Source organism: Epinephelus fuscoguttatus, linkage group LG10 (genome assembly GCF_011397635.1).
Source record: "Epinephelus fuscoguttatus linkage group LG10, E.fuscoguttatus.final_Chr_v1".
NCBI lineage: Eukaryota > Metazoa > Chordata > Actinopteri > Perciformes > Serranidae > Epinephelus > Epinephelus fuscoguttatus.
The window spans coordinates 504580-528997 of NC_064761.1; the positions used below are offsets into that span (position 1 = coordinate 504580).

A 24418-nucleotide genomic window follows, 5' to 3' on the forward strand; every position below is an offset into this window, starting at 1 on the left:
TATTTATCCTCTGCTCTTTCTTGCTCGGTGTGCCAAATGTTCAGTTCAATGCCTCTGCCTCCTGTAGTGACAGTGGTAATTGTAATAAGTGTAGCTTATTTGCTGCGTTGAAGGCGAGGCTTAGTGAATTAGAAGCGCGGCTCTGCACCATGGAAAACCATTCAGTAGCTGCGATCGTTAGCCAGCCCCCTGTAGCCGATGCGGAGCCACATAGCATAGCCTTAGCCTCTGCTAGCTGTCCTCCGGTAACTCCCGTTCAGCCGGGAGGTTGGGTTACGGTTCGCAAGAGGCACAGCTCCAAGCTGAAGCCCACGGCTCACTACCAGCCTGTTCATGTTTCCAACTGCTTTTCCCCACTCAGCGACACACACCCCCTGAGGATAAAACTCTGGTTATTGGCAGCTCTAATCTGAGGAACGTGAAGTTAGCAACACCAGCGGCCATAGTCAAATGTATCCCTGGGGCCAGAGCGGGTGACACTGAGTCAAATTTAAAACTGCTGGCTAAAGCTAAACGTAGATTCAGTAAGATTGTTATTCACGTCGGCGGCAATGACACCCAGTTACGCCAATCGGAGGTCACTAAAATTAATATTGCCTCAGTGTGTGAATATGCAAAAACGATGTCGGACTCTATAGTTTTCTCTGGAGCCCTCCCAAATCTGACCACTGATGACATGTTTAGCCGCATATCATCATTTAATCGCTGGCTGTCCAGGTGGTGTCCAGCAAACGATGTGGGTTTCGTTAATAATTGGCAAACTTTTTGGGGAAAACCAGGTCTTATTAGGAGAGACGGCATTCATCCCACTTTGGATGGAGCTGCTCTCATTTCTAGGAACCTGGCAAATTTTATTAGTAATTTAAATCCCTGACAACCCAGAGTTGAGATCAGGACTCAGAGTCGCAGTCCTATACGCCTCTCTGAGCTTCTAGTTTAGTTACCCAGCCATAGTTTTCATAGTTTTATACAAACGGTGTCTGTCCCCCGACCACCTAAATTATTTAAATCTAAAATTAAACAAAGAGGAGTTGTGCATAACAACCTCATAAAAATTAAAACCTCTTCTGTGACAGAAAGACAAAACAGGAGAATTAAATGCGGACTGTTAAATATCAGGTCTCTATCGTCTAAAGCAGTGTTACTAAACGAATTAATATCAGATAATCATATTGATTTACTCAGTCTCACTGAAACCTGGCTGTGTCAAGATGAATATGTTAGTCTCAATGAATCCACTCCTCCCAGTCATAATAATACCCACATTCCTCGAGGCAGCGGCCGAGGAGGGGGAGTTGCAGCCATTTTTAACTCTTGTCTGTTAATCAGCCCTAAACCTAAACTAGATTATAATTCATTTGAAAGTCTTGTTCTTAGTCTTTTACATCCGACCTGGAAAACTTCGCAGCCACTTTTATTTGTTATAGTGTACCGTGCTCCTGGCCCGTATTCTGAATTTGTATCTGAACTCTCAGTTTAGTTCTTAAATCAGATAAAGGATTATTGTAGGTGATTTTAACATTCATGTTGACGTTGATAATGACTCCCTGGCTACCGCGTTTATCTCATTATTAGACTCCATTGGCTTCAGTCAGGGTGTACATGAACCCACTCACTGCTTTAACCACCCGTAAGTTAAAACAAATATCGCGAAAGTTTGAAAGGAATTGGCGATTAACCAAACCAGAAGAATCTCGTTTAATCTGGGCAGATAGTCTCAAAACTTATAAGAGGGGCCTCCGCAATGCCAGAGGAGGGAACTGCCCATTGGTTTGACAACCCATTAGTTCGACATCCCATTGTTACAACCATATTAAACTCATTGTTCCGAAGTCCGTTCCGAAATCATCATGATGCTCTGTGGTTAAGGTCTGGTTAGGTTTAGGCACAAAAACCACTTGGTTAGGGTCAGGAAAAGATCATGGTGTGGGTTAAAATGAAAAAGAAAGTGGTAAACACATAAGCCGTGAGCCTGCTCCGCCTCAAGCCAGTCGCGGCGCACCATACGCCCGCCGCAAGCCATTCAGCACCGCGGACAGTCGGACTAATGGGATGTCGAACCAATGGGCTGTCGAACCAATGACATGGACTCGCCACAGCAAACTATTACTCAGCATTAATAGAAGACAATAAGAACAACCCCAGGTTTCTTTTCAGCACTGTAGCCAGGCTGACTGAGAGTCAAACTGTTGAGCCTTGTATTCCTTTAGCCCTTAGCAGTAATGATTTTATGAGCTTTTTTAATGACAAAATTCTAACTATTAGAGACAAAATTCATGACCTCCTGTCCTCAGATAGTACCTATCTAACCTCAAACACAGCTGTAAGACCTAATATATATTTAAATTGCTTCTCCCCGATTTCTCTTGAAGAACTGACCACAGTGATTTCTTCATCTAAATCATCAACGTGTCTCTTAGACCCCATCCCAACTAGGCTACTTAAGGAGGTCTTACCTTTAGTTAACACTCATATATTAGATATGATCAATATATCCTTATTAACAGGCTATGTACCACAGTCTTTTAAGGGAGCTGTAATTAAACCTCAACTAAAAAAGGCCACCCTGGATCCAGAGGTGTTAGCCAACTATAGACCAATATCTAATCTTCCCTTTATGTCAAAGATCCTTGAGAAAGTAGTCGCAGACCAGCTGTGTGATTTTCTCCATGATAATAATTTATTTGAGGAATTTCAGTCAGGATTTAGAGTGCATCACAGCACTGAGACAGCACTAGTTAAAATTCTGACTCGTCTCTGTACTTCTTTTATTAGATCTTAGTGCGGCGTTTGACACTACTGACCATCAAATTCTACTGCAGAGACTGGAACACTTAATTGGCCTAAAAGGTTCTGCGCTAAGCAGCTTTACATCTTATTTATCTGATCGTTTTCAGTTTGTTGATGTTCATAATGAATCATCCTTACGTACTAAAGTGTGTTTTGGAGTTCCTCAAGGTTCTGTGCTCGGACCAATCCTATTTCCTCTATATATGCTTCCTTTAGGTAACATCATTAGAAATCACTCTATAAATTTCCATTGTTATGCGGATGATACACAGTTGTATTTATCGATGAAGCCAGAAGAAAGCAATCAATGAACTAAACTCCATAACTGCCTTAAAAACATAAAAACCTGGATGAGCACCAATTTCCTGATGTTAAATTCAGACAAAACTGAAGTTATTGTTCTTGGCCCCAAACAACTTAGAGATTCTTTATCTGATGACATAGTTTCTCTAGATGGCATTGCTCTGGCCTCTAGCACTACCGTAAGAAACCTCGGAGTAACATTTGATCAAGATTTGTCTTTTAATTCTCATTTAAAACAAACCTCACAGACTGCATTTTTTCATCTGCATAATATTGCGAAAATTAGGCCTATCCTGACCCGAAAAGATGCAGAAAAATTGGTCCACGCTTTCGTTACCTCAAGGCTGGATTACTGTAACTCTCTATTAGCAGGTAGCTCTAGCAAGTCTTTAAAAACTCTCCAGCTAATTCAGAATGCAGCAGCACATGTACTAACAGGAACTAAGAAACAAGATCATATTTCTCCTGTTTTAGCTTCTCTGCACTGGCTCCCTGTAAAATCCAGAATTGAATTTAAAATCCTACTGTTAACTTATAAAGCTCTGAATGGTCAAGCTCCATCATATCTTAGAGAGCCCATAGTGCCATATTATCCCACCAGAACACTGTGCTCTGAGAACGCAGGGTTACTCGTGGTCCCTAAAGTCTCCAAAAGTAGATCAGGAGCCAGAGCCTTCAGCTATCAGGCTCCTCTCCTGTGGAATCATCTTCCTGTTACGGTCCAGAAGGCAGACACCGTCTCCACATTTAAGACTAGACTTAAGACTTTCCTCTTTGATAAAGCTTATAGTTAGGGCTGGCTCAGGCTTGCCCTGTACCAACCCCTAGTTAGGCTGACTTAGGCCTAGTCTGCCGGAGGACCCCCCTATAATACACCGGACACCTTCTCTCCTTCTCTCTCTCTCTCTCTCTCTCTCTCTCTCGTATTCAATTACTGCATCTTGCTAACTCGGCCATTCTGGATGTCACTAACTCGGCTTCTTCTCCGGCGCCTTTGTGCTCCACTGTCTCTCAGATTAACTCATATCACAGCAGTGCCTGGACAGCATGACGTGTGTGGTTGTGCTGCTGCCATGGTCCTGCCAGATGCCTCCTGCTGCTGCTGCTGCTGCCATCATTAGTCATACTTCTTCTGTCATTATACACATATGATTATTGTCACACATGTATACTGCCAGATACTAATATATACTTTCAACATATTGTACCACAGTAGCCAGAACTATAACTATAATATTATTACTTTCATTAATGTTGTTGTAAGCTACTGTCATTACCGACTGTCCTGCATCTCTCTCTCTCTCTCTCTCTCTCTCTCTCTGTCTCATTGTCTCATATGGATTACTGTTAATTTATTATGTTGATCTGTTCTGTACGACATCTATTACACGTCTGTCCGTCCTGGAAGAGGGATCCCTCCTCAGTTGCTCTTTCTGAGATTTCTACCGTTTTTTTCCCCCGTTAAAGGGTTTTTTTGGGGGAGTTTTTCCTTATCCGCTGTGAGGGTCCAAAGGACAGAGGGATGTTGTATGCTGTGAAGCCCTGTGAGGCAAATTGTGATTTGTGATATTGGGCTTTATAAATAAAATTGATTGATTGATTGATAGGTGAAGATAAAAAAAAAAAAATCAGTGTGTTGACACTCGTATAACTCAATGACAGAAGCACTTTGAAGTTTTTTTTTCCCACAGTCAGCATCACAGTTTCCTTTCAAATGAGACCATGCATGTACATGTACTAAGAATGGAAAAAGAACATCTCTCAGTTTACTTTGGGTATGCCTTGGATAGGTGTTTTAGGTGAATTTCACAGGACCACTATATAAACAACCACAAAGGTTGTTTGTATAAGCAGAAATTACAACACCCATTAAGATATTTGTTAGGCACAAGGATATTTTATTATTATTGCCACCCGACATAGTTGGTGGTAATTGTTTTGGTACAGCATGGTAGCTCAGTTCCAATGCAAAGAGAGAGAGAGAGAGAGAAGAGAAAAATAAACAAGCAACAGACACTATAAACCATTACAACAGTGCACCATGGATGTATTAAGTGACCTGGATACAGCATTGGGGCTCCATGAAGTCCAAATGGCTTTATTTGCGCAGTATGAAATTACCCAGATGACTGGTGCTGCTTCGGCATTATTGGGCTCAAAGAGCAGCCACACCAGAGACTTACAGCTGCCAAGCATGGCCGAACCCAGCCAGGCACGGCCAAGCGTAGCTAAGCGTCCACCTTCCGCTTTAGCGCAAGCCTGAATGGCGTTAAAATAATTTAATCTTGCGGCTCTTTCAGACTTTCCAAATGTTATCAGACCAAATGGATTAAATCCTGATAGTGGCATGAGTAATTTTGCTGGGGTTTTGATGCTCTAAACAAATTATCCACATACATTTTCCAATGTAAGTTTATGGGAAAAGTCTTTTTGAGCCCAATGGCATCACATGAAGGACCCTGGAAATTGCAGTACTACCGTTTGACCACTAAGAAAATCTCCACAGCCCAGTGCACTTCCTGGGGGCCTACAGCACACACAAAAAAAGTAATCACATAGTTCTTAAAAAAATGATGTGGGAAAAAAATATGTACAGTTCAGTCCCCCAGCATGTCAAGTAGCCCAACAGGCAAAAAATTACAATGGTTGATGAACTAGTGCAGGTAGTTTAGTCTGTGTTCAGTCCAGGGCCTGTAGGGCAACTTGTGGAGAGGTTAGCAAGGGGAGTTAAGCATTCTGACTACTGTAGGAAAGAAGCTGTTTTTGAATCTACTGGTGTTGGGTAAAATCAACCTATAGCGCCTGGGAGACAGTCTGCTCTAGTTTTCTTGTAGTGAGACTGTCTGAGCTCCCATACGAGACAATGAGAGATGATGTCAGGATGTTTTCTAAGATGGCTTTGTAGAAGTAGACCTGGGCCTTTGTGATGATGTGGTTGGTATGGATGTTCCATTTAGGAGTGTTACTGATATAGGTACCAAGGAACTTAAAGGAGTCTGTAAGTTATGTGTTGGTCAGAAATATGAACATGGGCTTTGATTAGGGTTGGCACTTGTTAGGATTTTCACGATTCCGATTCCTTACCGATTCCTTCTTAACGGTCTGATTCCTTACCGATTCCTTTTACCGATTCCTACATTATAGTCATTATTCTTGCTATACTTAAACAAGTATATAATAAACACAAATGCAATCATACAAATACTAAAACTTTATTCTAACTGTTGCACAGTACAATTAGATGAAAATACATATTTGTGTGTGGTGTGTATTTCAGATTTAGAGCTTGTATCATCTCCCTGGGAATATATAACAACAAAAAGTGATTCTCTGATTTCTACAGTAACACTATTACCTCAAATTAACCACAGCAATGTAATAAAAAATACTTTTATGAATTCATGTTTGGGCACTGTTATTTACGTGACAACACCTGAACAGAACACACACACACATTGGCTGTTTGTTTCTACCGCTCCACTCGCTGGAAGCCTCAGACCTCCCGCCGCCCGCCTCCGCCTTGATTAAACGCTGAAAATAAAATAAAAGAGGGGGACAAGTTTTCCTATTTTATCTTATTTTGTTATATTTCTCCATCTCCCCTCGCTGAAAGCCTCGGACCTCCCGTCTCAAACATGGAGGTCTTCCTCTCCGCGGAGCACCCACAGCGCATGCCCGGCCTGTTAAATAGCCTGTAACCATAACAACTCTGTGACATAAACTCAGTGCTTTAGTAGGCTAATTAAATAATGTCAGGCTCGGTTGGGTTCGGACAGAAATATGCGGCCCGTGCCGCACTCTAATGGAAATGCACGTGACATCTTCAGCTCTTCTCCTTGCGCTCAAGCTGCGTCTGTGCGCTCATGGAATTTCTGCTCCCAGATTTCTGCCCTGCTCTTGGATTTTTTTATGAAACAACCCTGTCAAAATCCCCCAGCCAATAGAATGCCAGGTTTATTGCTGACCAGTGAAATAATCCCTGCCTCCTTGTGGGCCCAGACGGGACACTCTAAAACTAAAGCGAGTGCACCCGCAAGAAGGCAGGGATCACTTCATTGGTTCAACTGGTTGGGGGATTTTGACAGGGTTGTTACACAAAAAAAATCCAAGTGCAGGGCAGAAATCTGATCTTTCAAAAATACCACTGAATACAGTGGTAATAAGTAGCAGAAAGGTGTAGTAGTAGCACTGGTAGCAACAGTAGTAGTATCAAAGACAGCTCTGGTATTCTTTTAGGTAGCATCCATAAGGCCCGAACATACTCGGGCGTACTATAAGCGGAACGGACTCCGCGAGGAATGTCCGCAGTCATTCAGGCTTCCATAGTCGAGCGCACTTCCGCGTTGTAGTTTCCTGTAAAAATGTCCGTGAAAAATCCCCGCGATGTGAAAAATACATGCCGAGCAGTCACTGGTGCGCTGAGCGGAATCCGCGCGGTCGTAAAATCTGAGCTTTGCGTGCACAGGCCTTGCGGACATCCGCTTTGAGTCCGCGCGGACCTCCGCGGAGTAAATTCCATACCCAGTGCTACTAAGTGACTAATAAAGCTGAACTGACTGCTACAGCTGTTCCTCTGTAACTTCAGGAGGCTGCGGAGAGGGTGTCTGCTATTGTCCATTATAGCTTGTTCAATGTGCTCTCCACCACAGTTCTTAGAGGGTTTTTAATACTTAAAAAATGATATAAAATTACTGTAACATGTTAGAAAAAAGAAAAAGTAATAGCATACATCTCCTGAAGAAGATGTACTATTTGACACTGAAATAAAGTTTCTGGTTGTATGTTTATTTTCTTGCATGCAATTTTCATATGCAAAGACAGTTCATAAAGTTCCTTCTCAATCATGACAAATCTATTACAGTATGTGCTTCTGTCATCTTATTATATACATACAGTATGTACTGCACAAACACACATGAGCCAACATTATCCATATCAGACAAATAACTAAAAACACAATAGATTGTATGCACCACACACATAAACACTGTAACTGCTTTGTCATGATGATGGTAAATAGTGTGTGCACGTGTAATGATTTTTTGATATTATATTCTCAGTGCAATAATGACTGCATGTAGGCCTGCTCGCCCTCTCCTTTAAATCCGTCTTTTTTTAAATACGGTGTGATAGGAGTTGAGGTAGAAGATGGCGAATCTACCTAAACTCACTTTGCTTGTTTATTTGCAGAATGGATATTGTTGTCATCACTCTTGGCTGTCAGTCTTAATTATACATTAATATACTCATCATCTCGTGTATCAAAATGATGCAGAGGAGAAAAGAATAGTGTCTGGCTCATGATGATACTTGAGGTCACACTCCTGCAGTGCCGTTATTCACCACATCACACAGTATTCATGTTGCTGGTCCAATATGCAGTCCAATACTGCAGCCTTTTTCACGGGGAGCGAGCTTCCAAATTTACCCTCCCGCTGTGCTCGCTCCCCGTGCCTTAAAAAGCGCGTGCACGGCTGAAGGTCACTTAAACACAAAAGGCTTTCAGCGCTGCGGTCCAATATAGCGCATGCGCGCTGCCGGAGGACTGCTTCACAGACCGCAATATGGCGAGAATGCCTGCCAGCGGAGACACAGAGCAGAAGCAGATAAGCTGCCCCGAGAGGAGCAGGGAGGAGGATAATGAGGAGGAAGATGAAGAAGATGAGATCCAGGAGGTCCAGATCACCGGGGAGGAAGAGGACGAGGGGTCCGATCGAGATGGTGTGGAGCTTGAGTGGGAGTCAGAGGGTACAGTGCTGGACTCCAGCGGTTCTGCCGCGGAGATAAAAGCGGTCGTTATGCGGAGTATGGACCGGGGAGAGGAGGAGGGAGAGGCGGACCCCTTCAGCAGCGGCATACCCGCTGGGCTGGAATCTCAACTGGAGGGAGACGTTCAGCGGTCAGAGCGGAACAGGCTGAGCGAGAACACCCGCCTGGCCACCCGGTATGCGGTGAGAATCTTCAGGGAGTACCTCAGCGAGAAAGCCCAAAGTCCAGACTTTGAAACTCTGGACAAGGAGGCGCTTTGCGTTGTGCTGCGCTCCTTTTACGCAGAGGCGCGCTCCAAAAGTGGACAGTTGTACAGCAAGTCGTCCCTCATCAGCATCCGGAGCTCACTCAATCGGTACCTTAACGAGCCGCCCTACTGTCGATCACTGGACCTCACTAAGGACCCTGAACTTCGCAGTGCCAACTTGACCCTGGCCGCGGTCATACGGAGGCTGGAAGAGCAAGGCGCTGGTCCCGTGGTGCAGAAACAAGCCATCACGCGCTCGGACCTTCGGAAACTGTACGAGTCATCAGTGTTCAATTCCGACACGCCGTTCGGGTTGCTCAACAAAGTGTGGTTCGAGACCTGCATGTATTTCTGCACCAGGGGCCGGGAGAACCAGCGGGAGTTGGAGGAGGACTCGTTCGGTCTGGCTGTGGATGAAGACGGAAGAAAGTTTGTCTATTTTAAAGCTCTCGGACCATACCATAAGTCCCGCTCAGCCGCCTGGACCAAGAAGCGTCCGGACGCAGAGGAGGACACCTTGCCGCGGATGTACGAGACGGGCTCGGAACAGTGTCCATACGCCAGCTTCGTACGATACGTTTCTAAAAGGAACCCGCTCTGCAGGGCGTTCTTTCAGCGGCCACGGGACCACTGCTGCGCGAGTGACATGACGTGGTACGAGAACAAAGCTATCGGTAAGAACCTGTTGGGCACGAGGATGCAGATGTTGTCGCGCGCTGCCAAGCTCTCCAAGACCTACACCAACCACTGCATCGGCGCCGTCTCCATAGCAACGCTCAACAGCATCGTGGGCGCCGCGGGCTCCAGGCCGCCGACGACGCTTTACGTTGCTTCGGAAACGGTCAACGGTCACGCGCAGTCCCACCTCCAGCTCGTGATCCCATACCGGATAACAGGCGCTGCAGATCTGATGCCGCAGCGGACAACAGCAGCAACAGTAAACACACCATCAACGTGTAGGGTCAGCGCCGAGGAGGACCCAGAGGCTCCCTATGCCAAGAGGCTGTGCGTGCGCCCTGGGACACGCGCGGAGTTGCCTGTGGAGCGGAAGGAGAGCGAGACGGTGCCCACCAGAGCCACCGAGTCCCATATACATACACAGCCGGTGGTGCGGTCCCCGGTCGCTGTGCCTACACAGGTAATAGAGAACGTGTGATTGTCATCTACTGTAGCCTGTGTTCAAATCGTAAAATTTGGCAAAATATAGCCTCTCCGTGCATCAGCACTGCGTGTGAGTCCTGTATGAGTATTGTGCAGTCCGTTCTAACAAACCGAGCTCTCAGAAAAGTTATAAAGATGTCCAGTTTATACCAGGCGCTGACTATTTTTGAAATGTTCCAGTTAGTTATATGCTATATTTGATATACAAAAACATACATACAACAAACCCATCAGTGAAAACATTATAAGATAATGTAACAATATATCTTATTATTTAGTAGAGGCTTGCTGGTGCTTTAGTAGCCAACACATGCGTGTAACGTGACTAAAATTATTTTATCAGTTTTCACAGAGAGTGAGCTCAGTTCAGTGAAGTCATGTCCATTTTTCTCACAGATATCATGTCTAGGATGGTACACAAGTATGTGTTTTTCACTTAGTATGCCAGTCTTACAGCAACACACAAGTTGTTCTGGTGGTGTACGGCACCAGCTGCCCATTTCCACTAGCAGTCTGCGAGAAGACAACTGTAACCATGTAAAGGTTATTCTCAAAAGGTCTTAAATATACAGTGTATTTCTGGTTTAAGATGGACAGACAGCTATATCTGGATTAATGGCTTGGTAATTCTTGTATCTTGTATCTCTTAAGATTGTAATTTATTAATCACCTCTCTAAAGTCACTTTCAGTAGGTTTGTTTCTTCACACATTTAAACATCCTGCAAGATTTGAAAATCCCTTATTTTAGAGACATCTGGTGAAACCAATTTTGACAGGGAATGTTTTCCAAGATGTTACAATCACTTAAACATTTTACAGAGGCACAGAAATTTAAAGCTGCACTGTTAGATATTTTTATATTAACAGTGGATCAGCTGACTCTGTAAGAGACGTGACTCTTAGTAACAAACCCATGGAGATTTTTAATGCAACTTTGCAGTCCCCCTCATCTTTATGGCGTTAGTGTTTTTGGTTCAGTCTCACAACTGTCATCAACCTGATGTCCAGCAGCAGCAGGCAGCTGTTGTTAGTGAAAAGCTCTAAAAAGCCACTTGAACACTAGCTGCTCAGCAGCAACAGCAGCAAACAGCTGACAGACACAGTTAGAGAGTAGCTGGTGAACAGTGGAGCATTTAGCAGCTGAAGAGAAAGGTATTTCTCTCAGGAGTTGGTTGAGACCAAAGCAGAGCTAAAAGAGAGTGAATATTGGACTGACATTCATCAGGTTACAGAAACACAACTCCATATGAATCAATCAACCAATCAATCAATTTTATTTATGAAGCCCAATATCACAAATAACAATTTGCCTCAGAGGGCTTTACAGCATATGACATCCCTCTGTCATTTGGACCCTCACAGTGGATAAGGAAAAACTCCCCCCAAAAAAACCTTTAATGGCAGAAAAAAATGGTAGAAACCTCAGGAGGAGTAACTGAGGAGGGATCTCTCTTCCAGGACGGACAAATGTATAATAGATGTCGTATAGAACAGATCAATATGATAAATTAACAGTAATCCATATGACAAAATGATGCATAAAGAGAGAGAGAGAGAGAGAGAGAGAGAGAGAGAAAGAGAGATGCAGGACAGACAGTATTGATAATAGCTTACAACATTAATTTAAGTAATGATATTACAATAATGATTACAGCTATTGTGATACAATATGTTGTAGGTATATATTAATGTATGATAGTATATATATGTGACAATAATCATATGTGTATAATGACAGTAGAATTATGACTAATGATAACAGCAGCAGTATTACAGGAGGTCCCCCGGCGGACTAGGCCTATGTCAGCCTCACTAGGGGCTGGTCCAAGGCAAGCCTGAGCCAGCCCTAACTATAAGCTTTATCAAAAAGGAAAGTCTTCAGTCTAGTCTTAAATGTGGAGATGGTGTCTTCCTCCCGGACCAAAACAGGAAGATGATTCCACAGAAGAGTTGCTTGATAGCTGAAGGCTCTGGCTCCTGTTCTACTTTTGGAGACTTTAGGGACCATGAGTTACCCTGCATTCTCAGAGTGCAGTGTTCTGGGATAATAGGGCACTATGAGCTCTCTAAGATATGACGGAGCCTGACCATTCAGGGCTTTGTAAGTTGTTAGTTCGCGGACGACACCAATCTCATAGCCACTCATGAGGATTTTCCTACCCTGATTGAATGTGTTAATGAGGAACTATCTTCTGTTGCTCATTGGTTTCAACTTAACAAGCTAACTCTTAATGTGAAAAGATGCAACTTCATGATCTTCTGTAACACTAATAAGTATTATCCTAAACAGCTAGCCAAAATCCTGATTAACGGAGTTAAAATCCTACCAAATTGGTCTACTCATATTGATCTTGTATGCAAAAGATCTATGAAGATGTTAGGTATATTGAGAAAGGTTTGTCTCTTAATTCACTCCTCAGCTCATTTAACCCTATACTATAGCTTTTTGTTCCCCTATATAAATTATTGTAATAATGCTTGGGCTGCTACTTACCCCACTTATCTTAAGAAATTATTTATACTTCAGAAGAGGTTTTTGAGATTGATCTCCCATTCGAGTCGATATGCACCTTCTGCACCTCTCTTCAGTAACTCTTACCTATTGATAAAGTGAATGTCTTTCAAACATGTCTATTCTTACATAAGTTCATTTATAGGAAACAAGATCTTCCAGTCACCTTTAATAACTTTTTTATTTCTACATTACATGTCCATACATACCAAACAAGGCTTTGTAATAGCAGTGTCTTCTTACCGTTCTCCCGAACATCAAGTCACCAGTTCAACATCTCTTTTAGAGGTCCCAAGCTATGGCATGAATTAAATTTATCGCTGTGGTCCATGTCTTCTCATTTTCTTTTCAAAAAGCATCTGAAGGCACTTTTAGTGTCCACATGAACTCTTAAAGCATCTACCTTAATCCTCCGTATCAGTTTTTCTCTTTGTCTGATCTCTTGTTTCTTCTTCTTTGTCCTAATTTGCTTCAATTACCCTAGTTTTGCTCCCTTTTTTGTTGTTGTTTGTTTCTTGTTGTTGTTATTGTTGTTATTTTGTTTTGTGACTCTTTGCTTAGTCTAGTAATTTAGCCTGCATGTCATTTGCTTGTGATTATGGCTAGGGGTGAAACTCTGTACAAGCCCGCATATGGGCTTCATTCCCCCCTTGCACAGTTGTCTAATTTAATTGTGCTAAATAAAGAAATTAAATTAAATTAAATTAAAATTAGAAGAAGAATTTTAAATTCAATTCTGGATTTTACAGGGAGCCAGTGCAGGAGAAATGTAATCTCGTTTCTTAGTTCCTGTCAGCACATGTGCCACTGCATTCTGAATTAGCTGGAGAGTTTTTAAAGACTTATCAGAGCTACCTGATAATAGGGAATTACAGTAATCCATCTTAGAGGTAACAAAAGCGTGGACCAATTTTTCTGCATCTTTTTGGGACAGGGTAGGCCTAATTTTTGCAATATTACACAGATGAAAAAATGCAGTCTGTAAGGTTTGTTTTAAGTGAGAGTTAAAAGACAAATCTTGGTCAAATACTACTCCGAGGTTTCTTATGGTAGTGCGAGAGGCCAGAGCAATGCCATACAGAGAAACTATATCATCAGATGAAGAGTTTCTGAGGTGTTTGGGGCCAAGAACAATAACTTCAGTTTTGTCTGAATTTAATATAAGGAAATTGGAGCTCATCCAAGTTGTCTTTAAGGCATTTTTGAAGTTTAGTTAATTGATCCGTTTCTTCTGGCTTTATCGATAGATACAATTGTGTATCATCCGCATAGCAATGGAAATTTACAGACTGATTTCTAATGATGTTACCCAAGGGAAGCATATATAAAGTGAACAGAATTGGTCCGAGCACAGAACCTTGTGGAACTCCAAAACAAACTTTAGTACGTAGAGATGATTCATCATGAACATGATGGGCCAATTAAATGGTCCAGTCTCTGTAGCAGAATTTGATGGTCAATTGTGTCAAATACTGCACTAAGATCTAATAAAACAAGTACAGAGATGAGTCCTTTGTCTGAAGCAATCAGAAGATCACTTGTTTTTTCAACTAGACTTTAGACTTTAGACTTAGGGGCTGGATCTAGTAAAATCCCAATTTGCCTGTACTAATTTGCCTGCACAATCTAGAATTTTGCGTGTGGGGCTGAACCGCGGTTTGCGAGTGATTTACTAAGAGTGACTGCGTAAATGACAAGCGGTGCAAACGTATTGGAGACACCCTATTTAAATGAGGGTTTTGCGTGTTTTATGGTTTGCAGCATGGTGAGTTTGGAGAGAAAGCGCAAAGTGAAATTCGAACCTATGGAATTATAGGTGTTGGTAGATGAGACCAATAAACACTTAAATGAGCTACAGCAAAGAAACCTGACTGTCTCACAAAGGAACGCTATATGGGAAGAAATCTGTGACCAACAGCCAGGGACCAGAGAGGGAATAGAGGGAGGAGAGGTGCGCTCGGGTGCCACCTGCGTAAAAGGAAACACAAATAATTCACTCAACTGTCACGTTTAAGTTTTCTTATATTGGCTGTGAATATTCATTTTGTGTAAAATAGACTATACGATAAAGAACTGTTTAGTTTTGTTTTTTTGCCACGATAAATGTTAGAGCTATAGCCTAATATATTTTGTCACTGAAATTGTCATCATCTTTAATATGATGTTGCGTGGCTTAACATAATTAGACGTTAATGAGACTGAGTATTTCGTTTGATAATAATGTTTGGAATCTAGAAAGTGATTTCAATCATCTTGCAATGATCTGCAGTTTATTGGGTCACACTAGCGCTCGTATTCTAATCTACAGCATTATGTTTAACACTAGAACCGCCACGACAGTCTGTTTGGGTCTTTATAATGCAAATAACTCTGTTTAGATAAAACCTACAAGCTTCTCTTCCTATGACTTTTCCTAAAAATGTGTCTTGTATGCTTTCTGAAGCCTGTAAGTTACAAAAATGAAACACACTAGACTTCTGAGCGTTTATACCTCCGACCGCTGCTGAAAATTATACATTTTGATACATACAGTTGGCTATACATATTGCAAAACTCTGTAAAAGTACACCAAAGAATATATTTTTCGTTTCCTTCTGTGCGGAGTTTGCATGTTCTCCCCGTGTCAGCGTGGGTTCTCTCCGGGCACTCCGGCTTCCTCCCACAGTCCAAAGACATGCAGATTGGGGACTAGGTTAATTGGTAACTCTAAATTGTCCGTAGGTGTGAATGTGAGTGTGAATGGTTGTTTGAATGGCTGCGATAGTCTGGCGACCTGTCCAGTGTGTACCCTGCCTCTCGCCCGATGTCAGCTGGGATAGGCTCCAGCCCCCCCGCGACCCTCAAGAGGATGAAGCGGTTAGAAGATGAATGAATGTAATCTCAACAGTGACTGCGCCAGCCGGCTCGTTCATTCATTCGTTCTCCTCTGGCATGGCATTCTGCTCCAGCCTGTGTTGCTTGCTTCACATGAGGGTGAAACATACGTTCTCTGCATCTTCTTTCATCGTTTCGATATCTCCTTCTTGCAAAAATAACCACAGCCATGTGTACGCAATTACGCATACAAACCGTTTGCACCTCCCTTTGACACGTGTCAAATATAGACGCAGTTTCTATTTGCAAATTTGCTTTCATAGCGCCTCCTCACTGTTCTCACCGGGGCCTCCTCCTGGTTAAAACTGGTGATGTTAAAAAATACACAGTAGTGGTCGGACACAGCCAGGTCGACAACAGAGGACACACCGATGGACAGGCCATGGGTTATGACCAGGTCCAGGGTGTGTCCTCTGTTGTGAGTTGGCTGTGTCACGTGCTGCTTAAAATCAAGACAATTTAAAAGGTTTAAAAACTCTCTGGATATTGGATCCGAGGTATCATCAGATTAAAATCACTAGTTATTAAAATCCTGCTATAAGAGGTGTGAATGATTGATAAAAGTTCAGAGAATTCACTGATAAAAGAACTAGAGTGATGGGGTGGTCTGTAAACAGTGATGCAAAGAATCGGAGGGCTGCTAAAAGTAAAGGCATGGTACTCAAATGACTTGTAACTGTTAAAGACACTCCATTTGAGGTGAGTGTGTCATTTGTAATGGTTCCCGTCCCTCCTCCTCTTCTACCCTCTCTAGTAGAAAACAAAAAATTAAAATTTGGTGGGCAGGCCTCGGTGAGTACAACAGGTGCGTCAGTGCCAAGCCATGTCTCAGTTAAAAGAAGACAGTCTAACTTATTATCTAATATCACATCATTCATTAAAAAAGTTCTATTTAAAAGAGAGCGAACATTAAAAAGTGCCACAGTGATGGTGACAGGAGGCTTGTTGATCATGGAGGTGGGTTGTGGGTGTTTTGTGAGAGTGGTCGAAGGTTATGAAGGTTCACGGAGTGAGTATGGCGGTGTCTGATGTGTTGATGTAGTGTAATGCTTACCGGAATGGATGAGGTGTTGGTGTGAATATGAGGTCCAAGTCCGGTACTGTGTGTATGGTGGTCAGAGGTGGAACTGAGTGGATAGGAGCATGGACCTGGGGGACATCAATCGGTGTCGGACAGAGCAGCTGGTGCGGGTTTGGGGAAAATTGCATGCTGAACACCGTATGCCAGGTTGGCTGAGAGCATGCGGGCACCTGCCCTGTTAAGATGGAGCCTGTCTGGCCCAAAGAGGTGTCGTCTCTCCCAGAAAACATCAAAATTGTTGATGAAGCCGACGTGGTGGGAGTTGCAGCCAGGTGTTGAGACGGCTGAAGCTGCCAATCCCTCTGCCGCAGGTGGGGGTGGGGCCGGAGATGAAAACAGTCACCTGGGACTGTGAGATGGAGTTAAAAAGGTGACTAAAATCCTGCTTTAAAAGTTCGGACTGTTGCCTGGCGATGCTGTTCGTACCTGCGGGTGATGGGCTGGTGCAGTCATTGGTGTAGAGGAATGGGCTTAGCACACAACCCTGTGGTGCTCCAGTGTTAGTTTTGAAAGTTTGCAGCCTGTCCCTTAAGAAGTTGTGGATGAGATGGATCAGACGGAAGGGGGCATTGAGCTGGTGTAACTACTGGATCACCAGATGCTTTTGGATGGTGTTAAACGCAGAGCTGAAGTCCACAAAGAGGATCCTGACAAAGTGACCTGGAGAGTCCAGGTGCTGAAGGAGGAGGTGCAGCAGACAGGCCACTGCGTCCTCCGTGCCCCTTCTGGCCTAATAGGCAAGGGGATCGAGCTGTGGGGCAACTACTGGCAGGATGGTACTCAGCAGCAGCTTCTCCAGGCACTTCATTATTATGGACATGAGGGCAACAGGGTGATAGTGGTTGGATTCAGTGGGCCGTGGTTTTCTGGGTACGGGGATTATGGTTGCAGTTTTCCAGAGGGTAGGTATGGTAGCAGTCTGGTAGGATTCACAGAAGAGTGAATGAAGCACTGGTGAGAGTTCATGGGCACAGGCTGTCAGCACCCTTGCTGGGATGCCGTCGGGGCCTGCAGCCTTACCCAGCTTGCATTGGCTGAGCTGGCGCAGTACATCATCCTCTGTGAAGGGGGCTGGCTTGACTACTTCCGGTAGAGGGAGGGCTTCCGGCAAGGCTTCACACTCGGCTGTGAAATCCAGTGTGTCAAACTGGGCAAAAAATGTGTTCAGTTCTTTTGCAAAGGATTCTGGGTCAGTTATTGTACAGGTGTTGGATTTGGATTTGGATCCTGTAAGGATTTTCACTTTCTGAAATGCCTGCTTGGTGTTCATGTTGGCAAATTCAGACTTCAGTTTATCCTTGAATTTCATTTTTACCTTGAAAACCTCATTTTTTATTTTCCCGTTTGCCAATTTGAGGCTTACCCAGTCCTTGAGCCTGAAGGCTTTGTCTTCTAACTCGCAGCACTCTAAATCCTGACTGAAATTCCTCAAATAAATCACTATCGTGGAGAAAGTCACACAGCTGGTCTGCGACTACTTTCTCAAGGATCTTTGAAGATTAGAAATTGGTCTATAGGTGGCTAGCACCTCTGGATCCAGGGTGGGCTTTTTTAGAAGAGGTTAAATTACAGCTACCTTAAAGGACTGTGGTACATAGCCTGTTAATAGAGATATATTGATCATGTCTAATATGTGAGTGTTAACTACAGGTAGGACTTCCTTAAGTAGCCTAGTTGGGATAGACACAATGATTTAGATGAAGAAATCACTGAGGTCAATTGTTGAAGACAAATCGGGGAGAAGCTATCTAAATATATATTAGGTCTTACAGCTGTGTTTGAGGGCAGATTGGTTTCGTTTGAGGGCAGGAGGTCATGAATTTTGCCTCTAATAATTAGAATTTTGCCATTAAAAAAGCTCATAAAATAATCACTGCTAAGGGCTAAAGGAATACAAGGCTCAATAGAGCTGTGACTCCCTCTTATACGTTTTGAGACTGTCTTCCTAGACTAAACAAGATTCTTCCAGCTTGGTTAATTGCCAGTTCCTTTCAAATTTTTGCAATATTTGTTTTAATTTTCGGGTTTGAGCGTTGTACAAAGGATCAAACTTTCTTTGCTTTGTTAACCTCTTTTTAAGAGGTGCTACAGAGTCGAGTGTTTGCAGCGAGCCTGCAGCGCTATCGACATTTAAGTGGCTAGGGGACATTTGCTGACAGCCTGTAGAGAGAAGGCGGTATCTGATGCTTTCTTCATATATCTTTGTGTTTCCACCATGTTGGTGTGATGATAATGTAGCCCATATTTAGACTGTGCACTCATGCAGCCACCACATTGACACACCAACTGATTCGGTCGGTTCAATCAGGAGAGACTTGTTTTAATAGTAAAAACACTATTTATTAATGTGCACACCAAAATGAAAAAATGTGAGAGGTCTTTGCAGGGGCGAAAATCCCATTTCATAGTTGGGGGGGACAATAAACAGTAAAATTTTAAAAATAATTCCGGGGGGGGGACAAGGAAAAAAAAGTTATAGCCTGTCTTTTATACAGCATCTTTTACCGCAATTTCTTCTCTCTGTCTCTCAAACAGGCAGAGTGAATGTCTATACTAACTAAACTAAAACTAAAACTAAACATTTCCTGCAATTAAACTGGTAAACTGGTTTATAAACAGTGTGCTGTGAGATCTGCCGCTGCGCACCTCACAACCGTGCGTAATAGTCACGCGTAATGACCGCTCCTCATCTGCAAGTCTTTGATGTTTGTCTCACTGACAGGAGCAGAGCCTACAGACAGGTACCCATTAGCTACGCTCCGTCACAACCGTGCGTAATAGTCACGCGTAATGACCGCTCCTCGTCTGCACGTCTTTGATGTTTGTCTCACTGACAGGAGCAGAGCCTACAGACAGGTACCCATTAGCTACGCTCCGTCACAACTGTGCGTAATAGTTGCGCTTAATGACCGCTCCTCGTCTGCACGTCTTTCATGTTTGTCTCACTGACAGGTGGAGAGCCTACAGACAGGTACCCATTGCTCCGCCACTGACTGCTCTTGTCCTGTCCTCTCCCTCTTCTTTCTCTCCTGTCCTCTCTATCACTAAACTCTGAGCTTTTAGCTTAGCAGCACTCGTAATTGAGTAGGCTTTTGAACAATGCAGGAAAAATGTTGCAGACAGTTTATATTATCAGCCTGGGCCTGGGGCTTGTTGTAACAGTAAATGGGATGTGTTGTAATTTGTGTAAGTTAAACTGTGTCTGTGTAGGTGAACATCTTACCCTGCAATGCACGATGTGGGCAGCGGTTCCAGCCACACGCTGCTACTGCTGCCAAGCAGCCCCGCCGGTTGGAAAGAGTGTGGGATATACGTACCACTAGGAATGGGAGGCGGGGACTAAATCTTTTAAGATTTAAATAGCACATTATTGCGCGATTATAATGAGCACCACTTACATTGTGCTTTCAATAAATACTACTGCATTGTTCAAAAATTATTAATTGTGTCTCAAATAATTCTATGGGGGTACAGCTTTACTGAAGGGGGAGTCATGTCCCCCCTGTCCCCCCCGGGATTTCCGCCCCTGGGTCTTTGGCTATTAGACCCCACAGAGATAGTATGATTTAAGGAGGGTGATTAATCCATAGTTGAAAAGGGAACCCCCTGGGGTCTAGATGCTGGTGGTAGTAGAGGTGGTAAAGATGAGATGAGAAGATGAAGAAGTGCTGATGATCTGGATGAGTAGAGGAATGAGCCTTTGTTGAGCTTGTCCTGGACTTTGAATATGATGGCTGGAGGTAAACAGGGAGGAGGAGGGCACGACAATTGTGCATAAAATGACAGCTGTCAGTTCAGTTCGGAGTTTTTTCGGACCTAATTGTATTGCGGATGGATGAACAGTCTCCTTCAGTACATTATTCTATGCTTTCTTTTGATTTTCACATTGGCTAGTCATCCTGTTTAATTTGTCTTCTGATTAAATCGGAACCGTTGAAACAAGTTGTAGGAAGCCTCTGCAAGTAATTGGTTGCTGGCAGACACTCTGTGCTGCAATAAAATGGTTAATCAGCAGTGCCGTGCACTGTAGAGCCTATGCGCTGCTGATGCTGCCGGCCTGAAGAATATAATGTCTATAGCCTTACTGTTGTGTACAGCATGAGTAGTGATCAAGCCCCAACCTCCGGGGGAGACGAGTGAGGCCAATGCGGAAGTGCCAAAAACTGCATTTCACTGACTGTCCACTTGAGGCTGGCTCCGGAAGTGAGTCAATTCCCATAGACCCCATGTTAAAATGCCCAACTTTAGAGCAGGGGGATTTTTTTTCTAACTCTTCAGTTTAAATGTTATTAAGATTTGAAATTGCGCATAAGTAAGGGCGTGGTCACATTGAGTGACAGGTCGCACCATCATGGGTGGCCAGCTAGCATGCTAACTAGCCGCCTGCTTCGCTGTGCGGAGCTGAGCTCAGACTCGGCCGTCTGCTTGGCATCATCTCAGCCAATTCGTGCCCATGTTCAAAGCATTGAACCTGTCCTCTCAGCCATGTTTGTGCCTTTTGGATATTTTTTCAGGCAAATATTGGAGTAATATGGCTTGCTGTTCGATTAATTATACCAACAGACCGTCCAAGAAGTCTGTGCTCCAGGTTTTTTGGTAAGTGAAATTCGGAAACTCTAGTATTATTTTATTTATGTTTATATGTTAGCACTAATTAGCGGGTATCAGTGTCTGTGGTCACTACGGTCACCACCTAGCTTGTCAGCAGCATGTATCGGTGTCTGCGGTCACCACCTAGCTTGTCAGCTTATTATTATATTATTAAGCCTTTATTTAATACATGTAAAATCACGTTGATACCAGAGGTCTCATTTTCAAGTGCAACCTGTATCACAGCAGCAACATCCACATCAAGTTACAGAGCCACAGACAATACGATACAGCTTAGCTCGTTAACTAGCTAACCAGCCAGCTAACGGTTAGCCTTCGAGCAAGACGCCAGTCCAGGGATGCATCGAAGTCAGAGCCTGACAGAGAAGTGTTAGGATTTAGGCATTTAGGGAGAGAATATTTTGAACAAAAGGTTTGAAAATAAAGGTCCACCACGTTAGTTAGCTAACGTGATGCAATGTTACTGTCATATGAGCAGTGTAACGTTAACGTAACATTAAGGTAATACTTGTGTATGTAAATTAAAAAGTGGCGAACTGTGTGAAATTACAATAAGGTATGTAACGTAATTTAAAAAAACTAATGTGACATTTGACTGTCACATATAAAATATTAATAAGATTAGCGTAGGATATAGGCCTGTAGTTACACAACAATAGATAATGCACAGACAGAATATGGGGACTGTGATGGCCACCACCTTTTTTTTTTTAGTAAAATAAATTGATTATGATCTGTTGAACACTCAAGTAATTTAAGTTATATTGTTTGCATGTAAAAGTGTCTGTGAAGTAGGTAGCTAACACATATATTACTTTTAATATCTATTTGTCTGTGTAAAGTTTTCCTATAGGTGACCCAGACAGACTGGACCAGTGGACACTCAACACGAGGAGACAGAGCTGGACTCCAAACAAGACTTCCCGTCTGTGCAGTGAACACTTTGAGAGTCATCACTTCAGCACTGACTCCAGGATAAAGACACCTTTTTTCATACAGTACCTCACAAAGAGTCAAGAAACTTATTAGTTTAAAATGATGAATTATTGTCCATAATACATTTAAATGGATTACATAAATTATTAATTGTCATACATTACTAAGTACTCGATTAGGGCACAGCTTGCTCTGTACTATTACTGATAAGGTGAAATTACTGACACACCAGTGCAGTTTAGTGTTCCCCTGATGCAAAAGGCCAAATGAAGATTTTATCAATCAAGGAACATGACATGTATTTACCAACTTTTACATTTTACCTTTTACATTTTAATGCCTTTTATGCAAAGACTCTTTATCAAAGTGAGAATTACTACCTTTTTCCCCACACACAGTCTGTGAAGAACCAATGGAAAAAATATTCTCACAGTGAGACAGCCAAACATAGCATGATTCCACAGTGGCAGTGAGCTTTGATAACAGTTCAGTTTCCTTTTGATAGCAACAATTATTGTAATGTGGATGAATTGCATATTGTACATTCATACTCCAGTTGTTTTGAGAGTACAGTTAAATTTAAAATCACATTCAAATATAAAGTCGAATATCTACAGAACTTAAACACAAAACTATTTTATGAATGACAGCCACTTACTCAGCGATAAGATCATTTTGGTGGTGAGTGGGCTTTTAACCAAGACAAGCTGTCAGTGTTTTCTACCTGTGTTTTTAACCTGTCATCTTTCTCTCTTGTAGGACACTTGAGGAAAGTTACAACGCCTAGACCAATGTGATATTTACTCCACAGTAAAAAGGTTGTTTCACAAGAAATTAAGATTTTGCAAATTATGACACTGGGTCCTAATCTATAGGTTTTATCATTACTGTTATAAATCCTTTCATTTATTTCATGTGTATTTTTTGTAACCTTTTAATAGTGATGATTTCATGAATGCAAGCTTTGACTTAATTTTGTTAAACTGTTTGTGTAATGGTTATAACTTTTGCTATATAAAATGGATCAGACAAAATTTACTTTGGAGTAAAAGCAATTTTTTTGAAAGCTGTCATTCATCAGTTTCCTGTGATGACTGAAAATATAGTGGTGATTTAAACCATTAACAAAATATAATCATTATTAACGGCATCTTAATGTTTTCATTTATGTCTTAACATTTACCCAAGTTTGCATTTATCTTAGCAGAATGTAAAAAAAATGAAAAGCTGATGTTATGTGCTGGTTTTCTCTGAACATTTCTTTAAGACAAATGAAGAAAATGTCACTGAGAAACTCTTCTCCTTTTGTGAAAAACAAGGAAATATCTGCACACTGAATAGTTTTAAGTCTCGTAGGAGGTATTATTTATTTGTGACATTGTGACATATGAGAAGGTTCTGTGGGTATTGCTCGGTATTGAGGCTTATATAGTGAGGCTAAAAAAACAACAACACATAATTGGCTGATTATCTTTCTGTTTGCCTCACTATAAAAACGTCACGATACCTTTGCCTGAGGAAGACCCTCTCAGAGTTGGCAACATAGCGAACAAGTGATACCTCTTTGGGGGCTTCAAAACTATTGTGTCCAGCTAATTCTTTGTTTTTCACTTTGAGCCCTTTTATCCAGTCACATTCTTCTGTGTTGAAACTAGACTTCTAACAGAGCAGCAAACAAAGGTTACTCTCCAAAATCTTCTCAGGCTCTGCTGCTGGGTGTAAGGTGCTTAGTTATCTTCAAATACAAAGTTAAAATAATCAGGCCCACACAGAAATGGACTGCTTAATTTTTTGTCAGTGACAATGTTAAACATTAATGCTTAGTGTTTTATCTGTAGTGCATGCTTTGTTTGTCCTTTCAATTGACAGTCAGATTTGATTGTGAAATACAACATTCAGTCAGTAATAAAGACAAAAGGAGTGCAAATATAAATAGAATTTATTGAAATTTTAAACAAGTTATAGATGAATATCAAAAACTCAACATTAGCCATGACAGCCTGGGAAGAAAATATTATCTTAGTGCCAGGAGGTGAAGCTGGTGCAGGTCCTCCTTCATCATTCTGACCAGCTTGACACTGCTGACCTTCGCCATGTCATTGCTGCCACAGTGGATGATGAGGACATCTGGTG

General features: G+C 42.4%; 1 protein-coding gene across 6 annotated transcripts in view; it reads left to right on the plus strand.

Annotated features, from left to right (window-relative positions):
• Positions 1 to 8312: 8312 nt before the first annotated feature.
• LOC125895871 (BTB/POZ domain-containing protein KCTD1-like) overlaps positions 8313 to 24418 on the plus strand; it is a 130752-nt gene continuing 114646 nt past the window's right edge. For 4 of the 6 annotated variants that reach the window (XR_007450219.1, XR_007450220.1, XR_007450218.1 and 1 more), the window contains exon 1: positions 8313 to 10247. Coding sequence is in view for 3 of the 6 variants with exons in the window: in XM_049588045.1 (XP_049444002.1) it covers positions 8658 to 10247 (1590 nt within the window). In the remaining 3 variants the exon portion in view is untranslated. The remainder of the gene's footprint in view (positions 10248 to 24418) is intronic. The other 2 variants (XM_049588044.1, XM_049588046.1) reach the window with 2 other exon arrangements.